The sequence below is a fragment of the Crotalus tigris genome, unplaced genomic scaffold (genome assembly GCF_016545835.1).
Source record: "Crotalus tigris isolate CLP2741 ecotype Arizona unplaced genomic scaffold, ASM1654583v1 scf7180000017847.2079705, whole genome shotgun sequence".
NCBI classification, from domain to species: Eukaryota; Metazoa; Chordata; class Lepidosauria; order Squamata; family Viperidae; genus Crotalus; species Crotalus tigris.
The window spans coordinates 1,371,105-1,397,656 of record NW_024096670.1 but is presented as its reverse complement, the minus strand read 5'-3'; the positions used below and the strand labels follow the sequence as shown (position 1 = coordinate 1,397,656).

The 26,552-nt window shown below is 47.4% G+C and overlaps 1 protein-coding gene across 6 annotated transcripts in view; it reads right to left on the bottom strand.

Annotated features, from left to right (window-relative positions):
• The window catches only part of GRID1 (glutamate ionotropic receptor delta type subunit 1), a 681,623-nt gene extending 658,300 nt beyond the window's left edge, over positions 1-23,323 (bottom strand). For 4 of the 6 annotated variants that reach the window (XM_039343409.1, XM_039343404.1, XM_039343405.1 and 1 more), the window contains exons 1-2: positions 18,472-18,602; positions 14,822-14,977 (exon numbers count right to left, since the gene is read on the bottom strand). In XM_039343409.1, the coding sequence (XP_039199343.1) occupies positions 14,822-14,977; positions 18,472-18,550 (235 nt within the window). In that variant the 5' untranslated portion in view covers positions 18,551-18,602. Of the gene's footprint in view, positions 1-14,821; positions 14,978-17,042; positions 17,155-18,471; positions 18,603-23,252 lie in introns of those variants that run through there. The other 2 variants (XM_039343408.1, XM_039343407.1) reach the window with 2 other exon arrangements.
• Between the last annotated feature and the right edge of the window lie 3,229 nt (positions 23,324-26,552).

Here is a 26,552-nt window from a genome sequence, read left to right as displayed (position 1 = left end):
CCAAAGATATCCTTTCCATGCAAAGAGAAATCTTTCTTCTTAGTCCAAGACCTTAGCATCAGACAAAAATGCATAAATCGAGCCCTCTAAATATGGAAGATCTATGCAGATCCTTTCTACAATCTCATGACAAACATACACATCCAGTAAAGACAGGACAACTTATCATTCACAAGATGTCACTGGTGGCTTGTGATGGACAAGCATGATTAGTGGTTTGGTCCATTAATGGTTTGGCCCAATTCCAGTAGTACCTCAAGATGCATATTCACAAGAACCTTTTCGTTGGTTCTTGCTTAATTGTTGATCAACCTACACAAACTACTACAGAACATCTTTTGTTCATGTATCAGTAGATCCAACACAAGTTGTAAAGAGGGACCAATAGTGGAGACCACATAATTCAGAATGTTGAACTGTTTGAGTTGGTGGTCTTCATCAAGCTTGTTTTCCTACAGATATGTCATTACCAGACTAGAGAAGAGGGACAGAGGAGGTGTCATCACCCCATAAACTTTTTTCTCCCTTTCCCTGAAGATGTTACCTACACTGGTAATTAAATGTCTACACAAAAACAACCAAAAACCCAGGAAACATGTCCATCCTGGTGTCTTTCTTAAGTCATTTTTCTATAAAAATGCCTTCTCCAAAAATCAAAGAATCTTTCTCTTTAGGGAAAATGTTCATCTTCAGATACATGATTTCATAACTTGGGTTACTTTAAATAATATGAAACCTGGACTTTTAGAAAATTCAGAAAGAAGTTCAAGGCCTGCATATAAAAATCGTATTTTCTGAAGGGAAGATATCCTGAATTTAAGGCAGTAGCCTTCAAAAGAAAAAGTGTATTAGGCAGGAGAACAAAACTCACTTGCTTCCATCAATGTATTTTCTGCAAATCGAAAATGACCTTCACATTTTCAAGGTAAATTATTTGTGGAGTGGGGTGGAATTACCTTCTTGGTAGCCAGAAATCAAAGAGATATATGGTTGGATAAAACACATTTATACATCCAGGGAGAAGGGGAAAAAAGACTCTGAGCCTCAGGAAATATTTCTCTATGGCCCCAAATTTGGTGAGACAAGAGACTCCTGTTAGATCAGGAGAATATAAAGCCCCATATGTAAGCTTTTACATGACTTTAAGCACTTAAGAGCATTGAATTCCTATATAAGCTTAAATAGGTCCAGTATAATAATGGGACAGAGTGGATTGACTGACAATCCTTTGGAGAAAATTTCACATAATCATCTAAATCAAAGACTCCCCGAGGGTCTTGGTGAGAAATCTAACCTGGTTGGCTCAGATATTTCAAACAAATGTCTATGTCCTCTCCAATAAGCAAAGGGAAGCCCAGAATATGACTGTCAACACTGCTAACATTGGACGTTTTTGCTTTGACAACATATGGAGATGCAGCCATTTTCCTTCTTATGTTTTACTCTTAGAGTTAGAATTAGATGATACTGGGGGGGAGAGGAATGTCCATGGGAGTTTAGTTAGACACAACAATATTGTAACTAGTGTGAGAACCAAGGTTTTTTGAAATAAGAGATGATAAGAAATGGCAGAGTTGAAGAACTGGAGGGAAAGCCTGCATTTCAAACTAATTGGAGAATGTGATTTATGATGGTTAATTAGAGGAGGGAACTGTGCTTTGATACTATGTGTTCAGGGGAGGGGAATTCAGATTTTGGCTTTGCCTATGTACGTGCCAATGCTGTGCTACTTGAATAAAGATTCTTTAAGGTAAACAATGCTTCCAAGTTCTTCGAAGAGTTTCATCTGTCGGAAGCATGACAATGACTTTTCCAGCCCTGGAGAGAAATCCCTCTGCTTTCCTGCAAGGTTGGGCACTGTGAGAGCCATACGAAAGATGACATGTTGTAGATGCAGTACTAATTAGGAATAAGATTCAATATGCTCATGCTTGCCTTGTCAACTTGTCCATAACCTATCTATCCCATGGCTTGAATGAAAGATCAGTCAAAGCCAGTTGTTGATATGCAAAATGCCTGTGTAAGGCATCTAACCCACAACATAGAGCTTCCCCAAGATTTGACAAGGATGCGTTGGCACTTAGTTCATATTGCAACTGTCCTAGGGGAAAATATGCAGAGGGCTCTAATCTGCAAGACAAACACTGGGTAATTTTTCCATTTGAAGAATCTCTGCTACCAAGAATTTCAATCATCCTTCCTATTGAATGAGCCTTCAACCTTCACCTGATCTGACACTAACAAACATTGAATGATGGGTTCAGTGGCTTCACAGTTTCCACACGTTATATATAAAAAGCTATTCTTTCCAGCAGCTGGTATCTGTAAATATTATCTCCATAACTTCATGGCAATAGGGTAGATCCTGCTAATTATTAGCCCATAAGCCCACACACACACTGCAAAAAAAAAAAAGGAGAATCATCTGCTAGGTATCTGTATTAGGAACAAGCAGGCTTTAGAGAAAATCTATGACCAAATGCAAATATTACAACATATGGTTGAGAGCAGTACAATAAATGGAATTTATAACATTTCAATATCTCTTTGATTCAATCTCCAAAGATATTTTATGGACGGTTTCCATCATATATAAAAATAGAGAACTCTTAGGAAATAGAACAAGATTATATTCAAATAGATAAATGTGTATTTTGGATATTACAGTTTGTTATGAAGTGAGATAAGGGAAATTTTGGTTACCCAAAATCTGAACATTATAAATATCAAAAGTTAAATTGGGATATTGATAAGAAACTAAAAACTGAGTAAAAATCAATAACAGGATATGGATTTTTTATGAAGATTGAATGTAATTAAGATATGTATAAGGTAGAAATTTATTGATAAATGTAATAATAATGTTCTTATTGAGTTGATTTAATTAGAAATGTACTAGCCTGAAAATGAGACAATAAATGTTAAGGGAAAAAGAGAAGAAATATTTGATGTTGTAATCTGAGATTTGCACTAAGATTTTGTTATTGTACTATTGATTAATCCAGTCACCATGTTGCTTTTTAAATATTCACATATTAAATTGGAAAATTAATAAAATGTTATTTTAAAAAAGCTGTTCCTATGTGGGTAGAAGCTCTGAGTTCGTCAGAGCAGTTCATAAATTGTACCCCAGAAAGAGGTTCAACAGAGCTGTCTATTCAACTTCTTACTTTTTTACTCTTACATTTACTTCTGGATCGTCTAAGACTGCTGGGAAAAGTTTATCAATACTACTTTAAGCCGACAATGCTGTATTTCTGTCAGAAACACCAACTGGCCTCAGGAGAGCATGGAAAAACTTGGATCAGTACCATAGTGATGAGATTATCAGAAGACAAAGTCCAGGATGTGAGTGAAAACACCCAGGATCAGTAATGGTATCACATAGGGCAATGCCACTGAACAGGTTAAATGTTTTAAATATCTGGAGATTGCATTCTGTGCCTGGAGGGGATCCAAGTTGAACATTCAGTGCAGGATTGAGCAAATATCTGAAGCTTCTTCCACTTTGAAAGTAGCAAACTACCTTCAACCAATTGGAGAAAAAGTCTTTGGCACATCTTTTACGTGAAGCTCCATTAGGTTGACACCAAATTATTCTTCTGTAGCAACAGAGCATCCCACGTTGCTGAGGGCAACACTCCAGGTCCTCATATCTCCAAAGCTGTCTTCTAGTTGGAGGCTGGTTTGTTCAAGGTGGCTTACTCAAGATGTGGTTTTGGGGGGGGGGTGAATCTTAACTGTTAGTTAAGAACCAACTTCTGTGCAAATAGATCTGAGTCCCCTACTAATCCTTAGTAACTTTCGTTCAACATTAAAGATGAGTTTGTTGGATTAACTGCAGAATCTGAGCCTCTGTCCAGAATGTTTGCAGCCTATGGTCTATAATGATGATAGAATCCTTCCTAAGCATTCCTGAATATTGAACAGCAAATGAAATAAATCTCTAACAGTTTTAAATGAAAAGGAATCTTAAGTTTGCTGCCACCCTTATTTTAAAGTCCTTAAAGAAGGCAGATTTACCAGGACACCTTAAGGGCAGTTTGTAGGTCTTTATAGCCTAAGAATATATACCATATATATATATATATCTATATATATATATATATATATATATATATATATATATATATATATATATATATATATATATATATATATATATATTATACCATAACATATATATTATATTATATTATATTATATTATATTATATTATATTATATTATATTATATTATATTATATATACCATAAGAAAGGCTGGGCGACAAAGAATTGAGGCCTTTGAACTATGGTGCTGGAGAAGACTCCTGCGGGTCCCCTGGACTGCAAGGCGTTCAAACCGGTCAGTCCTAGAAGAGATCAACCCTGACTGCTCTTTAGAAGGCCAGATCCTGAAGTTGAAACTCAAGTACTTTGGCCCCCTAATGAGAAGGAAAGACTCACTGGAGAAGAGCCTAATGCTGGGAAAGATCGAGGGCAATAGAAGAAGGGGACGACAGAGAATGAGATGGCTGGATGGAGTCACTGAAGCAGAAGGCGTGAGCTTAAATGGACTCCAGACGATGGTAAGGAAGACCTGGAGGAACGTTGTCCAGGGGGTCACGATGGGTTGGACACAACTTCGCAATTAACAACAACAAACAACAATAGCCTCAACAGTAGCCAAAACGATGGAGCAAATTCTATTGCACTGTGAATTTTGTGGGCATGGAAGAAATGCACTTGATATGTCCTTCTAATAAACATCAGGTAACCCAGATCAATCCTTTTCACCTATTTACTTGCAAAAAGAGGACTTAGTTGCCTTCCTACGAAGTAGCAAAATTTTGTTCGGCGCAATCAGCGTCCAGCACAGTTTGAGGTTAAGACACTACAATTTAAAAATCTCTCATGGAACTCAACGATAGATCGTGGAAACACCAGAAGCAGCTTTGATAGCAACACTAGTCTTTTATCTTGAAATCAACTCTGTGAGTTCAACAGAGGACTTAACACAGAGGTCCCCAACCTTTTGGGCACCAGGGACCGGTTAAGTGGGGAGAGGTTTTTCCGCGGACCGGAGGGAGCGTGGTTTTGTGCTGCCTGCATCCCACGGATGGGGCTTTGCTTGTTTGTGCATCCCAGTTGATGCCATGCTGCAGCCCAGTACCGGTCCAGAGACCGAGGGTTGGAGACCCCAGATTTAACATACTTTCTCCAAAAGGACTATTAAGTCTCTCATTCAGACACATCAAAGCAAGGCCAGGACAAATTAAAAGTGCTACAGACGTCTTCACTGTGGTGGCCCTTTAACAAGTCTGAGCTGGTGCTCAAAGTCAACAGGAGGTAAAGACATTCATTCCTTCCCCACTGAATATCAGCTTTAATGGCACCATCCTGGTTAACAAAACAGCCAAGAACATTGTCAGTTTTGGAGGAAGATGGGAAAGCTTTCCGCTGTTCCTAGCAGGTGCATGGAAAATATTAGACAAATAAAGCAGATTAAAAGTATGAGTGATATATGCGGCCATATGTTCCTTCCGGAAAGAAAAGTCTGGGTACAGCATAATATGCCCCAAATCAATAAGCGTGAAACCAACAGTCAAACATCAACATCTCCAAGGGAAAGGAAATGATTAAGTGTCTAGCAATGCAAACTTACTTGGGAGTAAGTTTACTTCTGAGCTAGGCAGAGGTCAGGATGACTAAACACACCTTAAAAACACGTCAGTTGCCAAGCATCTGAATGTAAATCACAAGACCCTGGAGATGCTGCAACATTCCAGCTGATCGGCGCTTCTTCTGGGCTCAGCAGAAGCGCCAGGATCAGCGCTGAGCTCCAGCTGGATCCTGGTGCTGATCCTGGTGCTTCCACTGAGGCCTGACAGTCCTGAAGAAGCGCTGATCCTGGCGCTTCCGCTGAGCCCTGACAGCCCTGCAGCTCCAGCTGTCTCTCACTCAGGCTTGTGCGGTGCTGCCACCAGTTCAGCTCGCTCCCCCCCCCCGCTACCACTTTTCTAGGATGGTCAGGTACCACCTGCCAGGTGCCAATGTACCACAGGTGGTACCCGTACCACTGGTTGAAAAGCCCTGCACTATATGACTCAATTGTTTTTCAGTTGTGCCAAAAGGCCCCCTGGCCTTCCCCAGGAATCCATCAGTGCCTTGCCAAATGAAAATGATGGACCATTTTTTCTGGAAGAAATCTTCACCAACAGCCATCTGCAGAAGAGTCGTAACTGACTTTCTAATACATGTTAAGCATAAGCTAGGTCTAATCATGATAAGCTAGGTCTTACCAAACAACTTAAAGCATTTTCAATCAATATCCAAGCTCTCTCTCCTTCACATTGTTTTTAATATCGAATTACAAAATGAAGCTCATGGGGGGAGGGGTTAATCCTTCCCCTTCCTTTGGCTTCTTAAACCAATTCTTCATTCCCCTGCAGGGGATGAAAAACCAATATATAATTGAAGCAGGAATAGTTTCTATAAAGTAAGTCCTGCTTTATCTAAGGTTTACTTGGCATATTAATTTAGCCTCATATTCCAATCAGTCACAAGATTTAGTTAAGCATTTAGGGAAGCCACTCCGTGGTTACAACCAAAGCAAACACTGGCTCCAAAGGTAAAAAATCTAGGATCTACTCATGAACGATCACGGTTCTGAGTTCAAAGCATGCAGTAAGACAAGTGAATCAGGAAGATGGCGGTTCCAAAGAGCTGACGTGTCAGAACGCATCCCAGAATTTCAAGTGCTCGGTAGGAGAAAATCCATACTAATTAACAAATGCTTCATTCACTCTCTTCTCGGTATGGTTTAAGCATGCACACCCAGGTTTTGTCTGTGGATACGTTTAAAATGCTTCCTTGATGCTGAAAAGGGCTTTGCGACAAGAGCATTTGTAGGCAAGTCCATTTCTTCAAATGCATAAAGCCGAGAATGAACGTGATGAATTCTCTGTGTGTTTGCTCTGGATTTTTGGGAGGTGAGAAAGACTATTTTGCAAAGAGAGAGAGAGAGAATAAGAATTGGAGTTCCAAATAGGAGCGATGTCAGCTGAACTGAATGACAGTTGAGGCCCTGCAAAAGAGGGTTCTGCAGAACAGCCATCCTGAACATAGGATACTCCTCAATATTTCCTTTAGCCATGCTGGCTGGGTCTTCTGGCACCATCAGTCCCATGCCTGTTCTACTGGTAAGGCGCTTGTCAACGCTGCTAACATTGGATGTTTTTGCCTTGACAACAGAGGGAAATGTAGCCATCTTTTACCTTTTGCTTTTAGAGTTAAGATGATGCTGGGAGGGGGGATGTGAGCAAGAGTCCAGCTAGACATAACAACACTAAACCTAATGTGAGAAACAAGGTTATTGTAACCAGAGCTGATAAGGAATTGGCAGCTGGAGAACTGGAGAGGAAGCCCGGGCTTCAAGTTAATTGGGGAATGTGATTTATGACTATTAATTGGAGGAGGGAATCGTTCTTTGATACTATGTGCTCAGGGGAGGGGAATTCAGTTTTTGGCTTCGATTATGCAGTGCCAATGTTATGCTACTCAAAATAAAGACTCTTTAAGGTAAACAATGCCTCGAAGTTCTTTTGAAGAGTTTCATCCGTCGGAACCATGACAGCGCTACAGGTGGGATACTTTCCAGAATTTTTCCAAAGATGTACTACTAGCTGCCCAGAGTTACCATATGGCAAGATGGGTGGCTAGTAAATTTTACAAATAAATAAAAGATAAACAAAGAAATCAGGAACCGCCAAACATAAGCAGTCTTCTAGATCAGCTTATGCACTTCAGAATCAACAATATCAAGCAACGGCAGGCATCTGCTGAGCTTTCTGGCTCTTACCTAGACCTGCATAGATCAACTCCACTACCTCTCGTAAATTATCACCCTTCTCTGGTTTCCAAATGGATTTTCTCTCAAGCTAGAGTTAGAAGCCATAGCATTCGCTAAGCTTTAGTATCAACAGCTTATGGGAAAATCTACACATGCACATATCTACCACGTAAAGAGTTATCCATTGAGTTTCAGATCACAATGCTTCCATTATTATGGCCATGTGGTGTGGTCTGATGTTGCTTAGAACAGGGCTTTTCAACCTTTTAACCCACTGTACCACTTTTAGGATATGGCAACATCCGAGTACCACCAGTCGCCTAGCAAGGTGTCAAAAACTTGATGACCAAAAAAAAAAAGGAAAAAGTGATAAAGTACAGGTAGTCCTCGACTTACAACAGTTCGCTTAGTGACTGTTCGAAGTTACAATGGCACTGAAAAAAGTGCCCCCCAAGACACAGCCAAGCAAGACACCTGCCTGCCCACCCGGCCACGCTCTTCGTCCTATCCAAGGTTTTCATTGTTGTGAGGATTTCTGCTGAGTATTGGCAGCGGGGGCGGGGTAGGGGTGTTTGGTTTTTATTCCCCTCCCCCCATCTGCTGGGTGGTTGCAGCAGGTTTTGGTCACTTCAAATGACCCTGGGGCATTGTGACCATCATAAATATGAATCAGTTGCCAAGCATCTGAATGTAAATCACAAGACCCTGGAGATGCTGCAACATTCCAGCTGCAGCTCCAGCCATCTCTCGCTCCGGCTTGTGCAGTGCTGCCACCAGTTCAGCTCATTCCCCTCCCCTGCTATCACTTTTCTAGGATGGTCACGTACCACCTGCCAGGTGCTAATGTACCACAGGTGGTACCCATACCACTGGTTAAAAAGCCCTGGCTTAGAAAGCCGCCAGGACTGAGAAGCTAAAGCACCCCATGGAGGTTTATTACAGGAGCTGAAGCCAAAGACTCCTTTACAAGCTCAGTAGACTTGTAACTATTGCTTCTATTTCTTTGACAGTTCTTTATTCATTGGGGGGAGGAGGAGAACCCCAACACCATTAAGATAATGGATGGAAAGAATGACAGAACTGTATTCTGGGTTGTGATTGGATCATGCTATCAACCTCTATACAACAGCAGGAAAGAAACCAGAAGGAAAATGGAAACAGCAGAGACCCATGGAAAAGGAAACTGGGATAAAACAACTCTTTGTCCTCTCAACTAAGCACTGGGTTCAAACCTTGATCATCGTTGGGTCTGCAGAGGATCCTTTCATAGTCCCATCACATATCCTTCTTACCCCACCTGCTTTGGAGGAGGGGAAATAACCCATAAAAACAGAAATAACAAATGTACACCCCAAAAAATTCTCCTCTTCTTGGAAAAAGTAGCATTTGCCCAATCTGCCATCAGTACTCCAGCTTCAAAGCTTCCATTCAAGGAGAGAGTCTACATTTAGAGGTTGACCACCCATGAGTGGACACATTAAAATCATGTTTTTTAGGGTCCTTGGACATTTTTTGCAAAGGCTAATGAAGTATCCCAAAACAGATTAAGGAGGTGGTCTCAGATCTTTTTGTAGGCTTGGCACAGTCTGTCTCCTGCTCAAGCTGTCTAATAGCTTCTCCCTCTGATGTAGAAAGAAAACAACATAATTAAATGTATATAATTATATACCAAAGAGAACGCTGACGCTCCCATGCTTTTGATGCACGTTCTGCTTGTTTTGAATTCCAGGGAGGACAGAATGGAAGAGGGAGGCTATGGGAAGGCTGCAAAAAGAAAAAAAAAAAGAGAAGATGCTTCGGGAACTATTTGTTTAACTACCCAAATACTAAATATAGGAACAAATTTTGATACAAGCTATGGAGCCTTCCTAGCTGAATGAGCCTCTCTGAAATCCAAGATTTGACCCATAATCCACCCTGCTGTGCTCAGCTTTCTTAAGGCTCTGTTTCCTGACTTTTAACCATCATGCCTACTGGAAAAATTAAAACAAATCCAAAAATATAATGCAACACCCTTTATGTCTGTGTCTGTCTGTCTGTCTGTCTGTCTGTCTGTCTGTCTGTAACAGAGGGATAGAATCAAGATCACGTGAAGTATTAATACCACTTTACAATGCCTTGGTAAGACCACACTTGGAATACTGCATCCAGTTTTGGTCACCACGATGTAAAAAAGATGTTGAGACTCTAGAAAGAATACAGAGAAGAGCAACAAAGATGATTAGGGGACTGGAGGCTAAAACATATAAGGAACGGTTGCTGGAATTGGGTATGTCTAGTTTAATGAAGAGAAGGATGAGGGTGACATGATAGCAGTGTTCCAATATCTCAGGGGCTGCCCCAAAGAAGAGGGAGTCAAGCTATTTTCCAAAGCACCTGAAGGCAGGACAAGAAGCAACGGATGGAAACTAATCAAGGAGAGAAGCAACCTAGAACTAAGGAGAAACTTCCTGACAGTTAGAACAATTAACCAGTGGAACAACCTGCCTCCAGAAGCAGTGAATGCTCCAACACTGGAAGTTTTTAAGAAGAGACTGGACAGCCATTTGTCCAAAATGATATAGGGTTTCCTGCCTGAGCAGGGGGTTGGACTAGATGACCTCCAAGGCCCCTTCCAACTTTATCATTATTATTATTATATGTATATGTGTGTGTATGCATGTGTGTGGATAGATAGACAGACAGACAGACAGACAGATAGATATGGATAGATAGATTTTGCCAACAAAGAATTAAAGGGAGACTAGTATAGCTATTTTGAATTATTTAGCTCTCATCAGCTAGCCATACTCTTCTGAGATTTGAACCTGGGCCACTTGCATGTTAGGCAGCTGTATTAACCTCTAGGCCACAGGTTCTCCTCACTTTTGTCAGCTGTACCAGGGAGGAGAGATTAAGTGTTTTCCGGTGAAACTGGTCTAACAGAGCACCTGGTCTACCCAAATATGGGACGGAGCAATCTGCTATATATACACGGTTCTTTCTCTATGGCCTTGGGGTTTTTCTTTCTCCCATGGCAACCAGATTCATGTTGCTGTCAATAGGACTCAGGAAACACTGAACTGAGCCCCTTTAACAGATCCCACAAAGAACGACAAAGATCAGGACGCACCATAGCCAAAGAGATCTCCAGCTTTTATAATATAAAACAGGGCGGGGGTCCTATGGGCACCAGAGAGAAGAGGAATGTTGGAATGACATCAGAAGGTCCAGACTCATGTGGGAAGGGATCCTCTCTCCTCCTTAGCCTCCCTCAGCCCCCCCCCCAGTGAAAAAGCTATTGGAAATTTTCCATATTGATCTTTCTCAATAGTTTGGTTAATATTTCTTGGTTCCAAAATCCAGAGTGAAACACCATGAAAATCAAGAACCTTTGTTAAATACCACACATTCCCTATAATGGCTGTGTGTTTGGGAGACAAAAGACCCCCAACTCACTATCAAGGTTGTCAACTCCAGGGGGCTTTATCTGAAGCTACCAAGAGGCTTCCAGAAATGGTTCAAAGAGTCTTCATCTAGAAAGCCCTTATTGGCTTGCTACCTGGATTACTAAAGGTCCACCTGCATCAGGTGAGCCAAACCCAGGCATAAGCAACCTTGGCTCTTTTTTGTCTCGTGGACTTCAACTCCCAGAATTCCTGAGCCAGCCATCTTAGGGGAAAGGGAGAGGTTTCCAAGCTGACCCATGCTGGCTCAGGAATTCTGGGAGTTGAAGTCCACAAATCATAAAAGAGCCAAGGTTGCCTACCCCTGGCCTAACTCATCCAGTAATTCAGCTCAGATAACGTTATTGAGATCCAAAGGGAAGGAACAACAACAGCACATGTTCCTATGTGCTGGCAGTTGCCTTTGAAAGTTCAAACGGTGGGTGTTCTCTCTGACAGTGGCCGAGAAGCCCCTGAAGGTCAACCACTTTCTCAGATTTAAATTGAACAGCATGTAAATAATTCCCCTTTATTAAATAAGGTTTCCCCATTTCAATTGAATCAGCTTGATCAACCACCAGACCAGGGGTAGGCAACCTTGGCTCTTTGATGACTCGTGGACTTCAACTCCCAGAATTCCTGAGCCAGTAGGACTGGCTCAGGAATTCTGGGAGTTGAAGGCCAAGAGTCACCAAAGAATCAAGGTTGCCTACCCCTGCACTAGACGGTGCCAGAGAGTTACTTCGGTATCTCTCCCCTGCCCTTTAATGGTCACTTCAATTTTTGCAGCTCAGAATTTGTATTCACTCCTATGAAAACCAATCTAGAAATAATCCACCTTTATAAGAGAATGAATCGTGGCTAAATTGGGTTAAACTAGGAACAATCCACTCAAACATACATGAACTGTGACATGGCAGCCTACCTCCACCCCATATATTTTCCCCAGTGCATCATTCTTAGGAGAAAAAAAATAACATTGCCAAGACTATAAGTAGGGTTCTTTTTCTACAGTAATTACTTCAGAAATTCACTGCAGCTGGAAGAATGCAGGTGATAATCAATCTTGACTTATTCATCAAACTTTGCTGTAATGAAGAAGCCTTCCCGTTTGTAGAAAGCCAGCCAATTAATTTAGGATTGTTTTCTATTGTAAAAAATCTAATTTGAAACCATTTATCCAGGCCGTATCTATGCAGCTACCTGTCAGCTCCTGTAAATCTGAGAAGGGTTTGCAACCAATCATTTGCGTGGGGTATTTAATCTATTTTAAATCAGCATGGAATTATGGAGCACATTTGATTAAGTAATAACGGGGACTGCGATGATAATAAATGGGAAACAGTCTTTCCTTTTTTTTTCTTCCATCTCCTAAGATTGCCAACTTGACCAGGGCTGCTTGTCCTATCTTCTCATGTCCATTTATGGTCAGGTAGAAGACAATTATATCTATTCTTCGGTTATCTCAGTGATGGCGAACCTATGGCACGCGTGCCAGAGGCAGCACTCAGAGCCCTCTCTGTTGGCACGCGCGCCAGAAGCAGCAGGTCCATTAGGCTGCCACTGCCGCCCAAGGCAGGAGCCCCGCTCAGCACAAAGGAGATGAAACAGCCAACTAGCAAGCTCAAATAGAGATGGTAAAGCAGAGGTCACCAACCATTGTCAATTGGTGGACTGGAAGAAAAGGGAGGGGGAAGCATTTTTACATGCATGCATGCGCGCATGGGGCCACGAGCACGCACGTGCTGCAAATGGGGCAGGGCTAGTATCTGTGTGATACTCACTAGCCCTGCCCCATTCTTACGTGGTACAGCGTATCTGTACCCCACGGCGTGGCAGTGGCCGTTTTTGCGCCTTGCAACACGGTGGGCCAATTTTACGCCCCCCCCCATGGTTTTGCATGCCAGAGGCGGCACTCAGAGGCACCTCTCTGCCCCTCCCCCCCGAGAGCACCATAATGCTGATGCGGCCCTGGCACTTTGCGATAAATAAGTGGGTTTTTGGGGTTGCGGTTTGGGCACTCGGTCTCTAAAAGGTTCGCCATCACTGGGTTATCTTTATTAACTTCTGCTGTTTTCTGTAAGGTGTAAGCACCTTCGGTAGAAAAAAACGTCCAGATTGTTCATACACATAATCTCCCAAATGAGGCCCAAGAAAAACGGGTTTCCAGCCTATTTCTTCATCATCATCTACAAATACAGGCGCACACCTCTCTTTTTAAAGCTGTTGCTCTTCTCTTTCATCCTCCGTGCCCCTTTTTTATCCAGCCACCAGAACACCCGCTTCTAGGTGCCTGTTCCCAGAACAAAGCATCCAGTTCATCCACCCCCCATCAGAAGCACATCCGGGGTGGAGAGAATACAGAGAGAGTCAGCCCTGACACAGTCCCCCCTTTGTATGCCTCCCTTGGTCTCTCTCTCTTCGCCTTGCCAACAGAAAGACAGCTTGACAGATCCACAAAGCAAGACAGTGATCAGAGGACACACGGAGCTGTAGAGGGGGCTTCCCGCCCCGTACACATGCTTTTCAAATAATATCTCTATCGGCCATTGAAAATATCTCGTCGCAGAAGACACGCCAAAGGAAGGCAGGCCCAAGGGGATCAAGCTGCACAGACCCCCAACAAAGGCTACCTTTCCTCACCTTGTTGGACCCACGTCCAAAACGAGAACCAAACCAAATGCACAAGAATCAATTGGGGAAACCCTTCTAGAATCAACCAACTAGAGGCAACCCTTGCAATGAATGTCCGCTTTCTCTCTGGCGGGCCAAGTCCCTGGCCCTCCCTTTCTCTCCAGATGCCAACCCTACAGTTCCCACCTGGCACATCACCCTCAGCTATCATCGCAAGGAAGCCCCTCGTGGGGAAACGGAATGCCAAGAGGGACCCGCCCCCCTTGAACAAGCCTCAAAACAAGCCCACCAGAGCAGGTGCAAACCACCTCCTCTGTTTTAAGAGTCAAAACACACGTGCATCGCGTTTTTGCTGGGCAAGCGCTCCAAAAACAGGGCCTCTGGCTGCCGCCCTTCTCGTTCACCCCTGCCTTTGCCTCCCTCTTTGGGTCGGCCACCCCATCACCTGGGGGGTCCGGAGCATTCCCACGCTCTTACTACAGATCCTAACCAGGCAGGGGGAAAAAAAAAAAAAAAAGACAAGAGCTGCGGCGCAAGCGGGGCATTGCATCGCTGCGAGGGTGGAGTTACTCTTCCTCGCTCCGGGTTGCAAAGCCACCAGGCCACTGGCCACCCCTTCGGCCCCGCAAAGGGTGCGCAAGAGCGCAGCCCCGTTTCTCTGCAATGGACTCTCTCCTTTCTTGGGCAAACAGCGCCCACCTTCGGCGGCAAAGGAACTTCCCAAGCGCAAAAACGCGCGGCCAAATTTGTTCCACCGGTCGCGCAAGGCGGGCTCGGAGGTGGCAGGGACGGCCGCTGCGAGGAGACCCACCGGGGCGCTACGTGACAGCGGCGGGGCGAGACGAGACGAGACGAACGGGAGAGGGAACCGGTCCGGGATTCCCTGCACCGAGAGGGCGCGCGGGAACGGCGCTCTTCCACGGCGCTTACCTTCCTGCACGGCGTGAAAGGGGTTGTTGGCTTCGATCAGCTTGATGGTGTAAGTGATCTTCTCGCTCTGCAGGATGTCATCGTTCAGGCTGAGGTCCGCCACCGCCTGCTTGAAGATCTCGTCGTCCTTGGCCGCGTTGCCTTCGAAAATCGCACCTGTTTTGGGGGCGGGGAGAGAGTAACGTCCTGGTCACTGTGAGCAACTTTGGTGGGGATCTACCCCTACTCTCACTGGGATTTCTTCTAGGAGGTTAGATTCAGCTTCCACCGGCTTTTCCTGACCTAAGGAAGCGGTCCCCACGCCTCTCTCACACACACACACACACACACTCGCTCTTCCCCCTGTTGTCCTGCGTTGGGACCTTCTCTCAAGCTAAGGTTTGACTTTCTGCACTTGTTGTTGTTGTTAATTGCGAAGTCGTGTCCGACCCATCGCGACCCCATGGACAATGTTCCTCCAGACCTTCCTGTCCTCTACCATCTTCTGGAGTCCATTTAAGTTCACACCTACTGCTTCAGTGACTCCATCCACCCATCTCATTCTCCGTCGTCCCCTTCTTCTATTGCCCTCCATCTTTCCCAGCATCAGGCTCTTCTCCAGGGAGTCCTTCCTTCTCATTAGGTGGCCAAAGTATTTGAGTTTCAACTTCAGGATCTGGCCTTCTAAAGAGCAGTCGGGGTTGATCTCTTCTAGGACTGACCGGTTGGATCCCCTTGCAGTCCAAGGGACTCGCAGGAGTCTTCTCCAGCACTTACGACTTGGCAAGTAGGGACTTGCCAGCCCCTGTTGAGACTAGAGGGCCATGTGAATCCCGGGACTGGCTCGCTGAAGATAGTCCAGGTCATAAACGACCTAGCAACTCCAGCTAAGCTTGAGCTAAGCCTTGTTTTTGGCCGCATTTAGTTTCCCCCTCGCGCGCAAACTCAACCCTCGGGAGTCGTCTTGCCGATGGAGACCTTGAGTTGATTCAGCAACCAGATTAAAAAAAATACTGGGTGACTTCGGCCAGCTTTTGGGGAGGATGGGCCAGGGGTAGGCAACCTTGGCTCTTTTATGACTGGTGGACTTCAACTCCCAGAATTCCCGAGCCAGCACGAGTCGTAAAAGAGCCAAGGTTGCCTACCCCTGGGAGAGACTTAAACTAGATTCACTTCTTACACCGTGGTTTAACAGAACCACCTGGACCAGATCAGGACTGCAAAAACCCGAACGGCCACAGGGTGGCAGCAAAGAGATGCAGCAACTCCCAGCCTTACCGCCACCTAGCGCTTATCCTGGAATATACAGCCTCGGGCCAGGTTTTCGGGAATTGGGTTCCCCTCCCCCCCCCACTCCTGGAAGCCTGGGTTGGCATCTAACCTTGGATGCCTTCTGGGGATGAGGCCGAGCACAGACGGCCCCCTCGGTTGGCCGGAGAGATTCTATTTCCCCGCAGGGCCTTCCTGACGCTTTGGATCCCATCTCCCAGAATTCCCAGAAGGGAAAATTCCCAGGTGGGAAAAGGCAAGGCTGGCGTGGAGCTGAAGAGCGTTTGGAACGGAGGCCAGCGGCTCTTTGCGGGAAGGGAATGGGGTGGGGGGGGTGCGGAGAGCGCTTTTCCCAAAGTTTCCTGCTCGGGGGAGGGGGGTGATCGGAGGAAGAGGAGGAGGAGGAGGGCGCGCGCCTGAGACTCAGAGCGATGCCCTCTGCGCATCCGCGCACGGCCAGCCGCAGCTGCAGTCCGATCGCGGCTTTTGGAGAGCCTAGTTCTGCCTTTTTTGGGGGGGGGGGGAGGGAAGGGAAGAGATCCTGAGGGATCTTTCCGGGTCTCCCCCCTCTGGGATCCCGGGTTTGGAGAGGACCCACCGTTTCCCCTTCTCCGGTTCTGGTTCTGGAATGGCCACCCTCTTCCTCCTCGCTCTCCCGTCCAGCTTTTTCGACCTCCGGGAGAAGGCAAGAGAGGCGTGGCGGGGGGGGGGGAAGCTTCCCCGGGGACACCCCCCCCCCCAATCCTCCCTTTGAGCGGGACCGGGCCCTACTCCGCCTCACGTCGGCCGCTAGGTGGCAGCAAAAAACCTTGCCAGATCCCCACCATCACCAGCTCTTTGCTGCCCCGCACTGGACCGCCGGATGGTTGCAGCCCGAGTGCAAAGCCGAAGACAAAACGCTTCTCCTTCCCCTCCTTCTCCCGGCCCTTAAGGTTGGTGTCCAGGCCCGCCTGGAAGTTTTGCTGCCACCCACCCCTCGGAGTGGCGGAGGGAGGAATCCTTTTTAACCGCCAAGAGCCCGAGGGAGCTGGCTTCTGTCCCTCGGCTTCTCCGTGCGCGGAGCCCTTGTGAGTCCGGAGCTGGGGATTTTTTCCTACGCCTGACACCCACGCCTCCCACTTTCTGCTGAGGCGGAGAGGAGCCAGCTGTGCCCCGCGGACGGTCCGGTGCTCCTTGGGGGGGGGGGGAGAGAGCCTCAATCTTGGAGGTTTCTTTTAAATAAATTTCAACCGTTCGCTTTTTTTTTTTTTAATTCCCTTCCTCGGTCTTGGCGCCTCCCCGTTCTCTCCAACGCCTCGTTTAAGGGACTCCCGCCTTTCAAGGCACCTGCCTTCTTCACAACAACCCTGTGGAGTAGGCGGGGCTGAGAAAGAACGACGCCCCCCCCGCATCATCCAGCGAGGATGGGCTTGAATGCCGCAATCCTGATCCGGCCCCAGCATCTCCTTGATTTTCTGATGGGTGCGGGGTACGAAGCGCATTTTCTTGAGGGGCTCCGGGGGAGGGGGGGAGAGAGAGAGAGACTCGGCACAACCACCTTGGCAGGTAGGCTGGGCTGAGAGGTCATCCCGGGTGCTTCTCTGACCGAGCCGAGCGCCCACCGGCCTCCCCTCTCCCTGGGCCAGTCCCTGGGCGCCGGAAGTGGCGTTGGGGATCCCCCACTCCCACGGCAGAACCGACCTCCCCCTCCCACCTCAGCCCAGGCCGGGGGGGGGAGGGAGAAGAGGTTCAACTCCAAAGTTGAAGGAAGGCGGTCCAGCGGCGGCACCCTCCCCCAGCCCGGAAAGCGGAGAAGCCAGAGGAGAGCAGCCACGCGCAAACAGGTCTTCAGGCGCCCGCGGGCTTTGTGGGAAGGGAAGGGAAGGGACGCGGCTGTGGCCAGCAGATCCGGGGGGGGGGGAGAGCCGTCTCCAGAGAGATGGGGACCCTCCCGCGCCCCCGCCACTCGGCGCATCTTTCAACCCCTCCCCTAACTTTGCCACAAGGTCCATTGTGGGACCTGTGATTTGCGGGTGGGGAGGGCAATTTCTCTCTCTCTCTCTCTCTCTCTCTTCCTCTCTCTCTCTCTCTCTCTCTCTCTCCGCCCCCCTTCCCATTCAGCTCCCCGTCCACTCTAGTAGCCGCTTTGCACCCTAACCAGATCCGATTGGCCCCCATCCCCCCTGGCCCCCTCTCCGCGTCAACCTTTTTTTATTAATTGATCCTTCGCTAGCTAGCCTGCCTGCCTGCCTCTCCGCGCACGCACGCACGCCAGCGACAACCCGGCGACGGTTCTTGGAGCTTTTCTTTCTTTCTCTTTCCTTCCTTCCTTCCTTCCTTCCTTCCTTCCTTCCTTCCTTCCTTCCTTCCTTCCATCCATCCTTCCTTCCTTCCTTTTTTTTTCTTTTTTCTTTTTCTCTTACCGATATGGATGATCGAGTCGGCTCGCACGGAAAGACACTGAAAGATCCAAGGGAAAAGCCAGACCATCAGTACTTCCATTTCCAAGCTCTGTCGAAGCACATCAGCCCGGATTGGGTCTGGGAAAAGCCAGAGAGAGATGGAAGGGAGGGAGGGAGGGAGGGAGACAGGGAAGGAAGGAAGGAAGGGGAGAGCGCGAGAAAGAAACGCAAGGTTGGGGTGTTTCCCCCCCCCAACACAAAAAAAAAAATAAAATCAAAAAGGAACGTCAACGTCTCCCTTAGCCCTAAGTAATCACCAAGCGCGGGAGCAGAGAGAAAAAAAAGTGGGGAAGCAAGAAAATGGGGGGGGGGCGTTGAGGGAATCGGCGAAGAAGCGGCTGTAAACAAGAAGAGTAAGGTTTGCTGTTTCGTTGAGTGGGAGGGGGGGCGCAAATCAGAAGACAGGAGCCAACGGTTAAATCCCAGTTTGGTAGGAGACGATGCTGGCCGGCGGTAAGCCCTCGGCAACGGCAGCGGCAGCGGCAGCAGCAGCAGCTCTGGAGCACCCGTGTGTCTCCGAGTGTGAGTGTGCGCGTGTGTCAAGAGCGCGCGCGAGCGTATGTGCCGGGGCGCGCGCGTTCTCCGGGCCCCGGCAAACTGCGGAGGCGCCCCCCCCCACCCCATCCTCTTCTGCCCTCCTCCCACCCGTGGACCACGTGATTGCAGAGCCTCACTACTCGATATAGTCTGGGCGCAAAAGCGACGGAGAGGAGAGGAGAGGAACAGCTCCGGTAGAGATCGGAGCTGGGGGGGAGGAGGGGGGGGCTGGAGAGGAGGAAAGCAGCAAGAGCAGCCAGGAGAGGAGAGAAGAGAAGAGAAGAGAAGAGAAGAGAAGAGAAGAGAAGAGAAGAGAAGAGAAGAGAAGAGAAGAGAAGAGAAGAGGGGCGGGGGGGGGCTGGAGAGGAGGAAAGCAGCAGGAGCAGCGAGGAGAAGAAAAGGGAAGAGAAGAGGGGTGGAGGGGGACTGGAGAGGAGGAAAGCAGCAGGAGCAGCCAGGAGAGGAAAGGAGAGGAGAAGGGAAGGGAAGAGAAGAGAAGAGAAGAGAAGAGAAGAGAAGAGAAGAGAAGAGAAGAGAAGAGAAGAGAAGAGAAGAGAAGAGAAGAGAAGAGAAGAGAAGAGAAGAGAAGAGAAGAGAAGAGAAGAGAAGAGAAGAGAAGGGGCGGAGGGGGCGGCTGGAGAGAAGGAAAGCAGCGAGGAGAGAAGAGGGGTGGAGGGGGACTGGAGAGGAGGAAAGCAGCAGGAGCAGCGAGGAGAAGGGAAGAGGAGAGGAGAGGAGAGGAGAGGAGAGAAGAGAAGAGAAGAGAAGAGAAGAGAAGAGAAGAGAAGAGAAGAGAAGAGAAGAGAAGAGAAGAGAAGAGAAGAGAGAAGGCAGCTGGGCCGGGCGCTGAGAGCCGCTCTCCCGGCTGCCAGCGCAGGAGCACCTTGGCAACCCCCCCTCTCCTGAGCTTCAGCCCCTCGTCGCCCCTTCCCCTCCCCCCCCCCCCCAGGGGAAGACGAGATGAAGAAGGATGCCATGGAGCTCAGCCCGGAGCTGTGCTGATGTCAAGCTGGACTTCCGAGGCAGCGGCGGCACCTGAGGATGCCTGGCTTGGGCTGAGCCCTATCTTCGGGGAACCGAATCTCGCCCACTGAGCTGCTCCTTACATCTGGGGGGGGGGCGGCGGGCAAAAGGCGAACGGCAAGCCGAAGCGACCCCCCCCCCCATCCTGCGACCAAAGTTAAGAGCCGCGCTTCCAGCTTCCTGGCCGCCTCCGAGGGTTGGCTTCAGAGGCGCAGAAGCTGGAGACCCTCCCGGGGCGCAGGGACGCCCCCTTCCCTTTGGGGCTCGACTTTCGGTACTTTTAGGCGCCCTCAGAGGCCGCGCGGACGGAAGGGTCCCCGCCACTACGCCCCCTCCCCTCCCTTCCCCGCCTGCACTTCCTAAATCGGCGGCCTCTTCGCTTCTTGCGCGAGGAAAAGGCGCAGATCCGGCGCAACTCCCGGAGAAAAGCGATCCGGGCGCTTGGGAAACGACCGCCTGCCTTCGCAAGACACCCCCCCCCCTCGGCTCCGTTGGACAGGCTGGAGACTTCAGAAGGCCGATTCATCCCCCGCAAACAAACGCTCCACTGACTGCAGACACCCTCCGCCCGCCGAACGTGAGAAGCCTTTAAAAATAACGCTGCCCGGAGCCCGGGAGAGCGAATGCATTCAGGAGCCGGGGAGGGACGCAGTGTGAGACAGAATTAAGAGGCTCGCGAAGTGAAAGAGGGGTGGGGGGTGGTGGGGGGGGAACCCCGGGGGTCAGATCCACAAGTGGGAAGATAACCCCGGGGGAAAGAATGCTTATCTTGCTTGCGTGGGAAATGCAAAAAGAAAACAAAACAAAACAAAAAAAAACCCAGCGCGCTCTTCCGTGGAGTTTAATCCATGCGCGAAGGGCGATTGCAACCCCTCTTTGTCGGGAATAAATCGAATTGCGTTGGAGGCCGTCCAGAAGCGCCTGGAAGCGCCTCCCTACTACTCATTGTCTGGTGTGCAGATGCCGGGGTCGAAGAGAAATAAACACAGCCGGCAGATCTTTGGCTTGAAGCATCTCTCGTGCAGGTTTCCTGCCACTTCATAGATGGAGTTGCGAGCTCGCCATCCGCGTTTACGCCTTACTGAGCAATTAGGTAGGAAACGGCCTACAGATTCCCCCCCCCCCCTTTATCTCAACAAGCAGAGAAGGAAAGCAAGCAGAGATGATGTAGCTCAGAAGTGTCCGACCTCACAACTTTAAGACCCGTGGACTTCTGGCTGGAGAAATTCTGGGAGTTGAAGTCCACGGGCCTTACAGTTGCCAAGGTTGGGCACCCCTGGTCCAACGACATCAAATTTCAGTGGCGAAGTTCTTTTCACCTCCCAACTATTAAAATTGATGGGATTTGAGGGTTCTTAAATAGGACTGCCTCAAATCTTCCGGTCTCCTTCTCTCTCTTTTAGAATGAAAAAGTTCTGCCTTCAAATAAGGGTGGTGAACCCACCCTGCAGTTCTGGCTTTTTTTCCCACAGTGTCACAATGAGTGTAGCCCTCGGATGCCACTTCCCGTTGACCGCAGTTCCTACTGCTGGATGTTCTTTGTGGATACTGCCCTGCAGGTGACCCTAACCTCTAACAACCACTCAAAATTGCAACAGGGGAAAAGTGTCTTACAACTGCACTTACCATCCTTGCAGCAGCCTCTCCGTGTGGCCACACAATCCAAATTCAGACCCTTGGAAATCTAACGACTGCAGCATCCCAGGGTCACGTGATCACCCTTTGCAATCTTTCCAAGGGACTTCCTTCAAGCAAAGTCATTGGGAGGGAGTCGGTTTTGTTTAATTGCCTGATTTGCTTTAACAGCAGGGCCCAAAAAACGGTCATAAAATTGCTTAATGGCTTGCTTAATGACCGCATATCTTACTGATGGAAATTCCGGTCAGAATTGTGGTTGTAAGTTGAGGACTACCCTTGTAGGAAGTGGCCAGAGGAAGCTTATCGCTTTAGTGCAGACATGTCAAACACAAGGCCCGGGGGCCAGATGCGGCCCGCGAAGTGGTTTCATGTGGCCCGCGAAGCCATCCTGGAAACAGTGAGGGAACGGCCCCCTCTGGCTTGGCCCTGGCCCAGGCCAGCCGGGAGCCAATGTACAATTTTGTGGTGGCCATCTATGCTGAAACTCATTCAGTCTTAGCTCCACAAGGCCGTCTGGAAACAGCGAGGAACCAGCCCCTGCCGTGTTGGCCCCGCCCCCTGGGTGCATGCTGGGGAGGTGTCACCCTTTGTGAGGAATGAAGAAATGGACCATGCCTTGGCGCTTGCCCTGGTCCCACCCCTTCTACCAGAGACCCTCAGATCTGTCCCACTCCTGCCCAGGCCCACACAGGCACCCTTGACGCGAACGATGTAGAGCTGGCCATGCCCACCCAGTAGGCCACACCTACTCCATCCATGCTCACCCAGTAGGCTGCACCCACCCTGGCCACACCCACCCAGTAGGCTGCACCCATCCTGACCACCCCTCCCCCCCCCGAGGGCAACTGCAATGCTGATGCGGCCCTCAATGAAATTGAGTTTGACACCCCTGCTTTAGTGACAATGGCAAAGCCATCAATTCATGCGGCGCAGGAGAACGCAGTGATAAATGGCCTTGTTTTTTGAGCAAGAAAACCACGTGGATTTGGTCACTAAGAATCAAAAGGTCCATAATTAGTCACTTTGAATCACCACTTCTGGACCGCTGCTTTGCATCAGAAGAGCCTAACGCTGGGAAAGATTGAGGGCAAGAGAAGAAGGGGACGACAGAGAATGAGGTGGCTGGATGGAGTCACTGAAGCAGGAGGCGTGAACTTCAATGGACTCCAGAAGATGGTAGAGGACATCCATGGAGGAACGTAGTCCATGGGGTCGCAATGGGTGGGACACGACTTTGCAACTAACAACAACAAGAAGAAATTACTTCTCGAACTGTCAGCCTGTGTTTTCCTAGCAGAACCAGTAATTCTCAGTGGTCAGAGACAGTCCAGAGCGTTTTAAAAATTATCCATGGCCACATTACCTCTTTAAAGCAATGTGTTGTCTCCTTCTTCCATCCACTACCTATCAGCTGAGACATAACTTACTTCCAAGCAAAGTCTAACATTGTTGAATAAATCGCTACCCTTTTATAATCAACAAACTTATGATCTGTGACCATATTACACTTTAACTTAATCCATTGATAACACCAACTGCCTTACCGTAAAAGCAACTTGATTTGTATCTTTCCAGGACCTTGATAAGACTCAATGTGATGAAGTGTTCTTCTGAACCCCCAATGCAACCCTACAGCGATGTTTTTAAGTCCCTGAAGAGACTTAACCTGTGGAGACACAGAAGTCAATCAGGTATATCAGCACCTGAGACAACTTCAATGTATTATTGTTTTGGAGAAAAGACAGGAAAAACTATTGAAATCAATGCATCTCATTATTCCAGTAATTCAACCATACTTCAGATGGACTTTGCTCTATGTTTGGGGCCTGGGAGAATGGGCCCCATGGCTCCCTATAACAGAGGTAGACAACCTTGGCTCTTTTATGACTGGTGGACTTCAACTCCTAGAATTCCTGAGCCAGCCATGCTGAGGGGAAAGGGAGAGGTTTTCAAGCTGAGCCATGCTGGCTCAGGAATTCTGGGAGTTGAAGTCCACGAGTCATAAAAGAACCAAGGTTGCCTACCCCTGGCCTAGATGACAGGAAACCTGGGCTCTTTTATGACTCGTGGACTTCAACTCCCAGAATTCCTGAGCCAGCCATGCTGAGGCGAAAGGGAGAGGTTTCCAAGCTGAGCCAGGCTGGCTCAGGAATTCTGGGAGTTGAAGTCCACGAGTCATCAAAGAGCCAAGGTTGCCTACCCCTGCTCTATGCCAAAAAATGATACAGCCTTGACACTATTGCATTGGTTCTGTTGCATAGAAAAAAAAATCTTTATTTGCAGTAATTTTTCCTTTTTGGATTCTAAGTAGCATTAAAACCTGGCATATGAGAAATCCATTTGAACTGAAGGAATATCCAGCACAAATTCTTAGCAACACACAACAGGCCAGTAATTAGCCTTTTCTTTCTTTCTTTCTTTCTTTCTTTCTTTCTTTCTTTCTTTCTTTCTTTCTTTCTTTCTCTCTCTCTCTCTCTTTCTCTCTCTCTCCCTCTCTTTTTCTCTTTTTCTCTCCCTCTCTCTCTCTCTCTCTCTCTCTCTCTCCCTCCCTCCCTTCCTTTCTTCCTTGCTTCCTTCCTTTCTTTTTCTTTCTTTTTCTTTCCAGTTTTGACCTTGGAGAGCTTAGCATTGCTTTGTTGCCATTTCACTCGTTGCAAAAGTGATTTTAAAATGGGATGTCTTACCTCCTTAACGCAATCCTCTTGATCAGATTTCCATTTTCAGAATAAACACGAAATGAGAAGATCCACCGGTATCAAATAGATTTTACTTCTGCATGAGGCACATTAACTGAAAAATTCATGCGGTCCAAGCTCCTGAGTGCTATTGAAAGAGCGAATTGAAGGGGTTTAACCTGTGGAGACATGGAAGTCAAGCCAGGTAGATCAGCACCTGAGACAGCTCCACTGTATTATTATATTTCTTTTTTAGTCCGAAGCAGCTCAGAACAGACTCCACACCTTAGCTTCTGCTCTGCATATAGTATTTAAGTTGGTTGCCATTATAGTCCTATAATATTTATGTGCCTGTCATGCCATTTCAATGAACAGTGGTTCTCAACCTTTTTAATGCTGCGACCCCCAACCGGTCGTAAGTCGAGGACTACTCAATCGGTCGTAAGTCGAGGATTACTCAACTGATGCAGCACCATTTGCAGATGGGACTTTTGGCGGGCTCAGCAGGGCAGAGAAGCCTGGACAATTCCTATTGGCTTTTGAAAGCCAATAGAATTAGACTCTATTCAAGAGAGTCTATTCTATTGGCTTTCAAAAGCCAATAGAATAAAAGGGAGTAGCACAGCTAAGGAAAAGGGGGGGGGGAAATGGTGGACTGCGTTGTTTGGCGACCCCCATGAAATGGTCGTTCGACCCCAAATGGGGTCCCGACCCACAGGTTGAGAACCACTGTCATAGAATATGAAAAATTGAGAATTGCATAAATTGTCTGGAGCTCTCCCTTGTCCAATTGAACTAGGATTCCTTGGGATGGAGGGAATTCATATGGATGAAGAGACCCTATTCCAGCCCCATCAAATCTGGGGCAGGAAGCTTCCATCTGCCTGAGCACTTTATATGGCAGGGGTGTCAAACTCACAACGTCACGTGACATGTCGTGATGTATCGTGCCTTTTTTTTTCCATCGCCGGCAATGGGATGGGCATGGTTTCGCTATGATACATTCGGCCCGCGGGCTGGTAGTTTGACACCCCTGTTATATGGTATGTTGAAGTCCTCACCACAAAAGCAGGTGGGCCCTGGGTCAACTTGGGGATGAATTCTCCAGATGTTTCATTTATTTATGACAGAGGTAGGCAACCTTGGCTCTTTTATGATTCATGGACTTCAACTCCCAGAATTCCTGAGCCAGCATGGGGGAACTATGGCCCCCTCATGACTCGTGGACTTCAACTCCCAGAATTCCTGAGCCGGCATGGCTCAGCATGGAAACCTCTCCCTTTCCTCTCAGCATGGCTGGCTCAGGAATTCTGGGAGTTGAAGTCCACGAGTCATAAAAGAGCCAAGGTGGCCTACCCTTGATTTTATGACTATCCAGGTCCGTGCAGCTGTTAAACTCAAGAAGCAAGAGCACACCGAGTTCAAAAAGCTGTGTGAGATTCAAAACAATCTGCAGAATAATAAGAGTAACAACCACCACAGTACACATTAAAAATGGGAGCCAGTTCATTATAGAATCTCCAATCTATTCTGCAGATAAAGTTGGTCACTTACTGTGGCTGGGCTTCTACAATCCTTATTCCAATTTTAAGCTAAGATTATTTTATTTATTTTTTTAAGCATTTTTCCAGATAGTCATAAATATGTTATCATGCAGGGATGATGGGAGTCTCCAATCTTGCATGGCATGCCCCATTCATGGAAGTTGCTGCCGCTCCATCTTTGTGGACTTCCCTAAATCCAAAACCGACTTGCTAGTTTGGTATAAGAGGAAGCTCGCACATATAGCCCAAAGCCTAACATTTGGCGTGATCAGGAAAGGAGCAATTGTATGGAGCCCACAAATATCTCAACTTCTAGAAACGTGGGCTGCATGCCTGTTCTTCTCTTGATTATGGAAATTCAGAAGAGAGTCAACAAAATTACAACATTTATGACCGTCTATGTTGTTTTGGGGTTCACACAAACTTAAAAATAATTTTTAAATGCTGGAGATGGAATAATCATCAAACATTCTGAAAAACTCAATGAACAAGGAGAGAGAGAGAGAGAGAGGATCAGATATTAGAAACAGTTTTAAAGATGGTAGTATGTACATCTGGTTGGCAGACAAAACAGCAGCTGAACAGCAGAACAGAATCATTGATATTCTGTTTCAGATATCTCTTG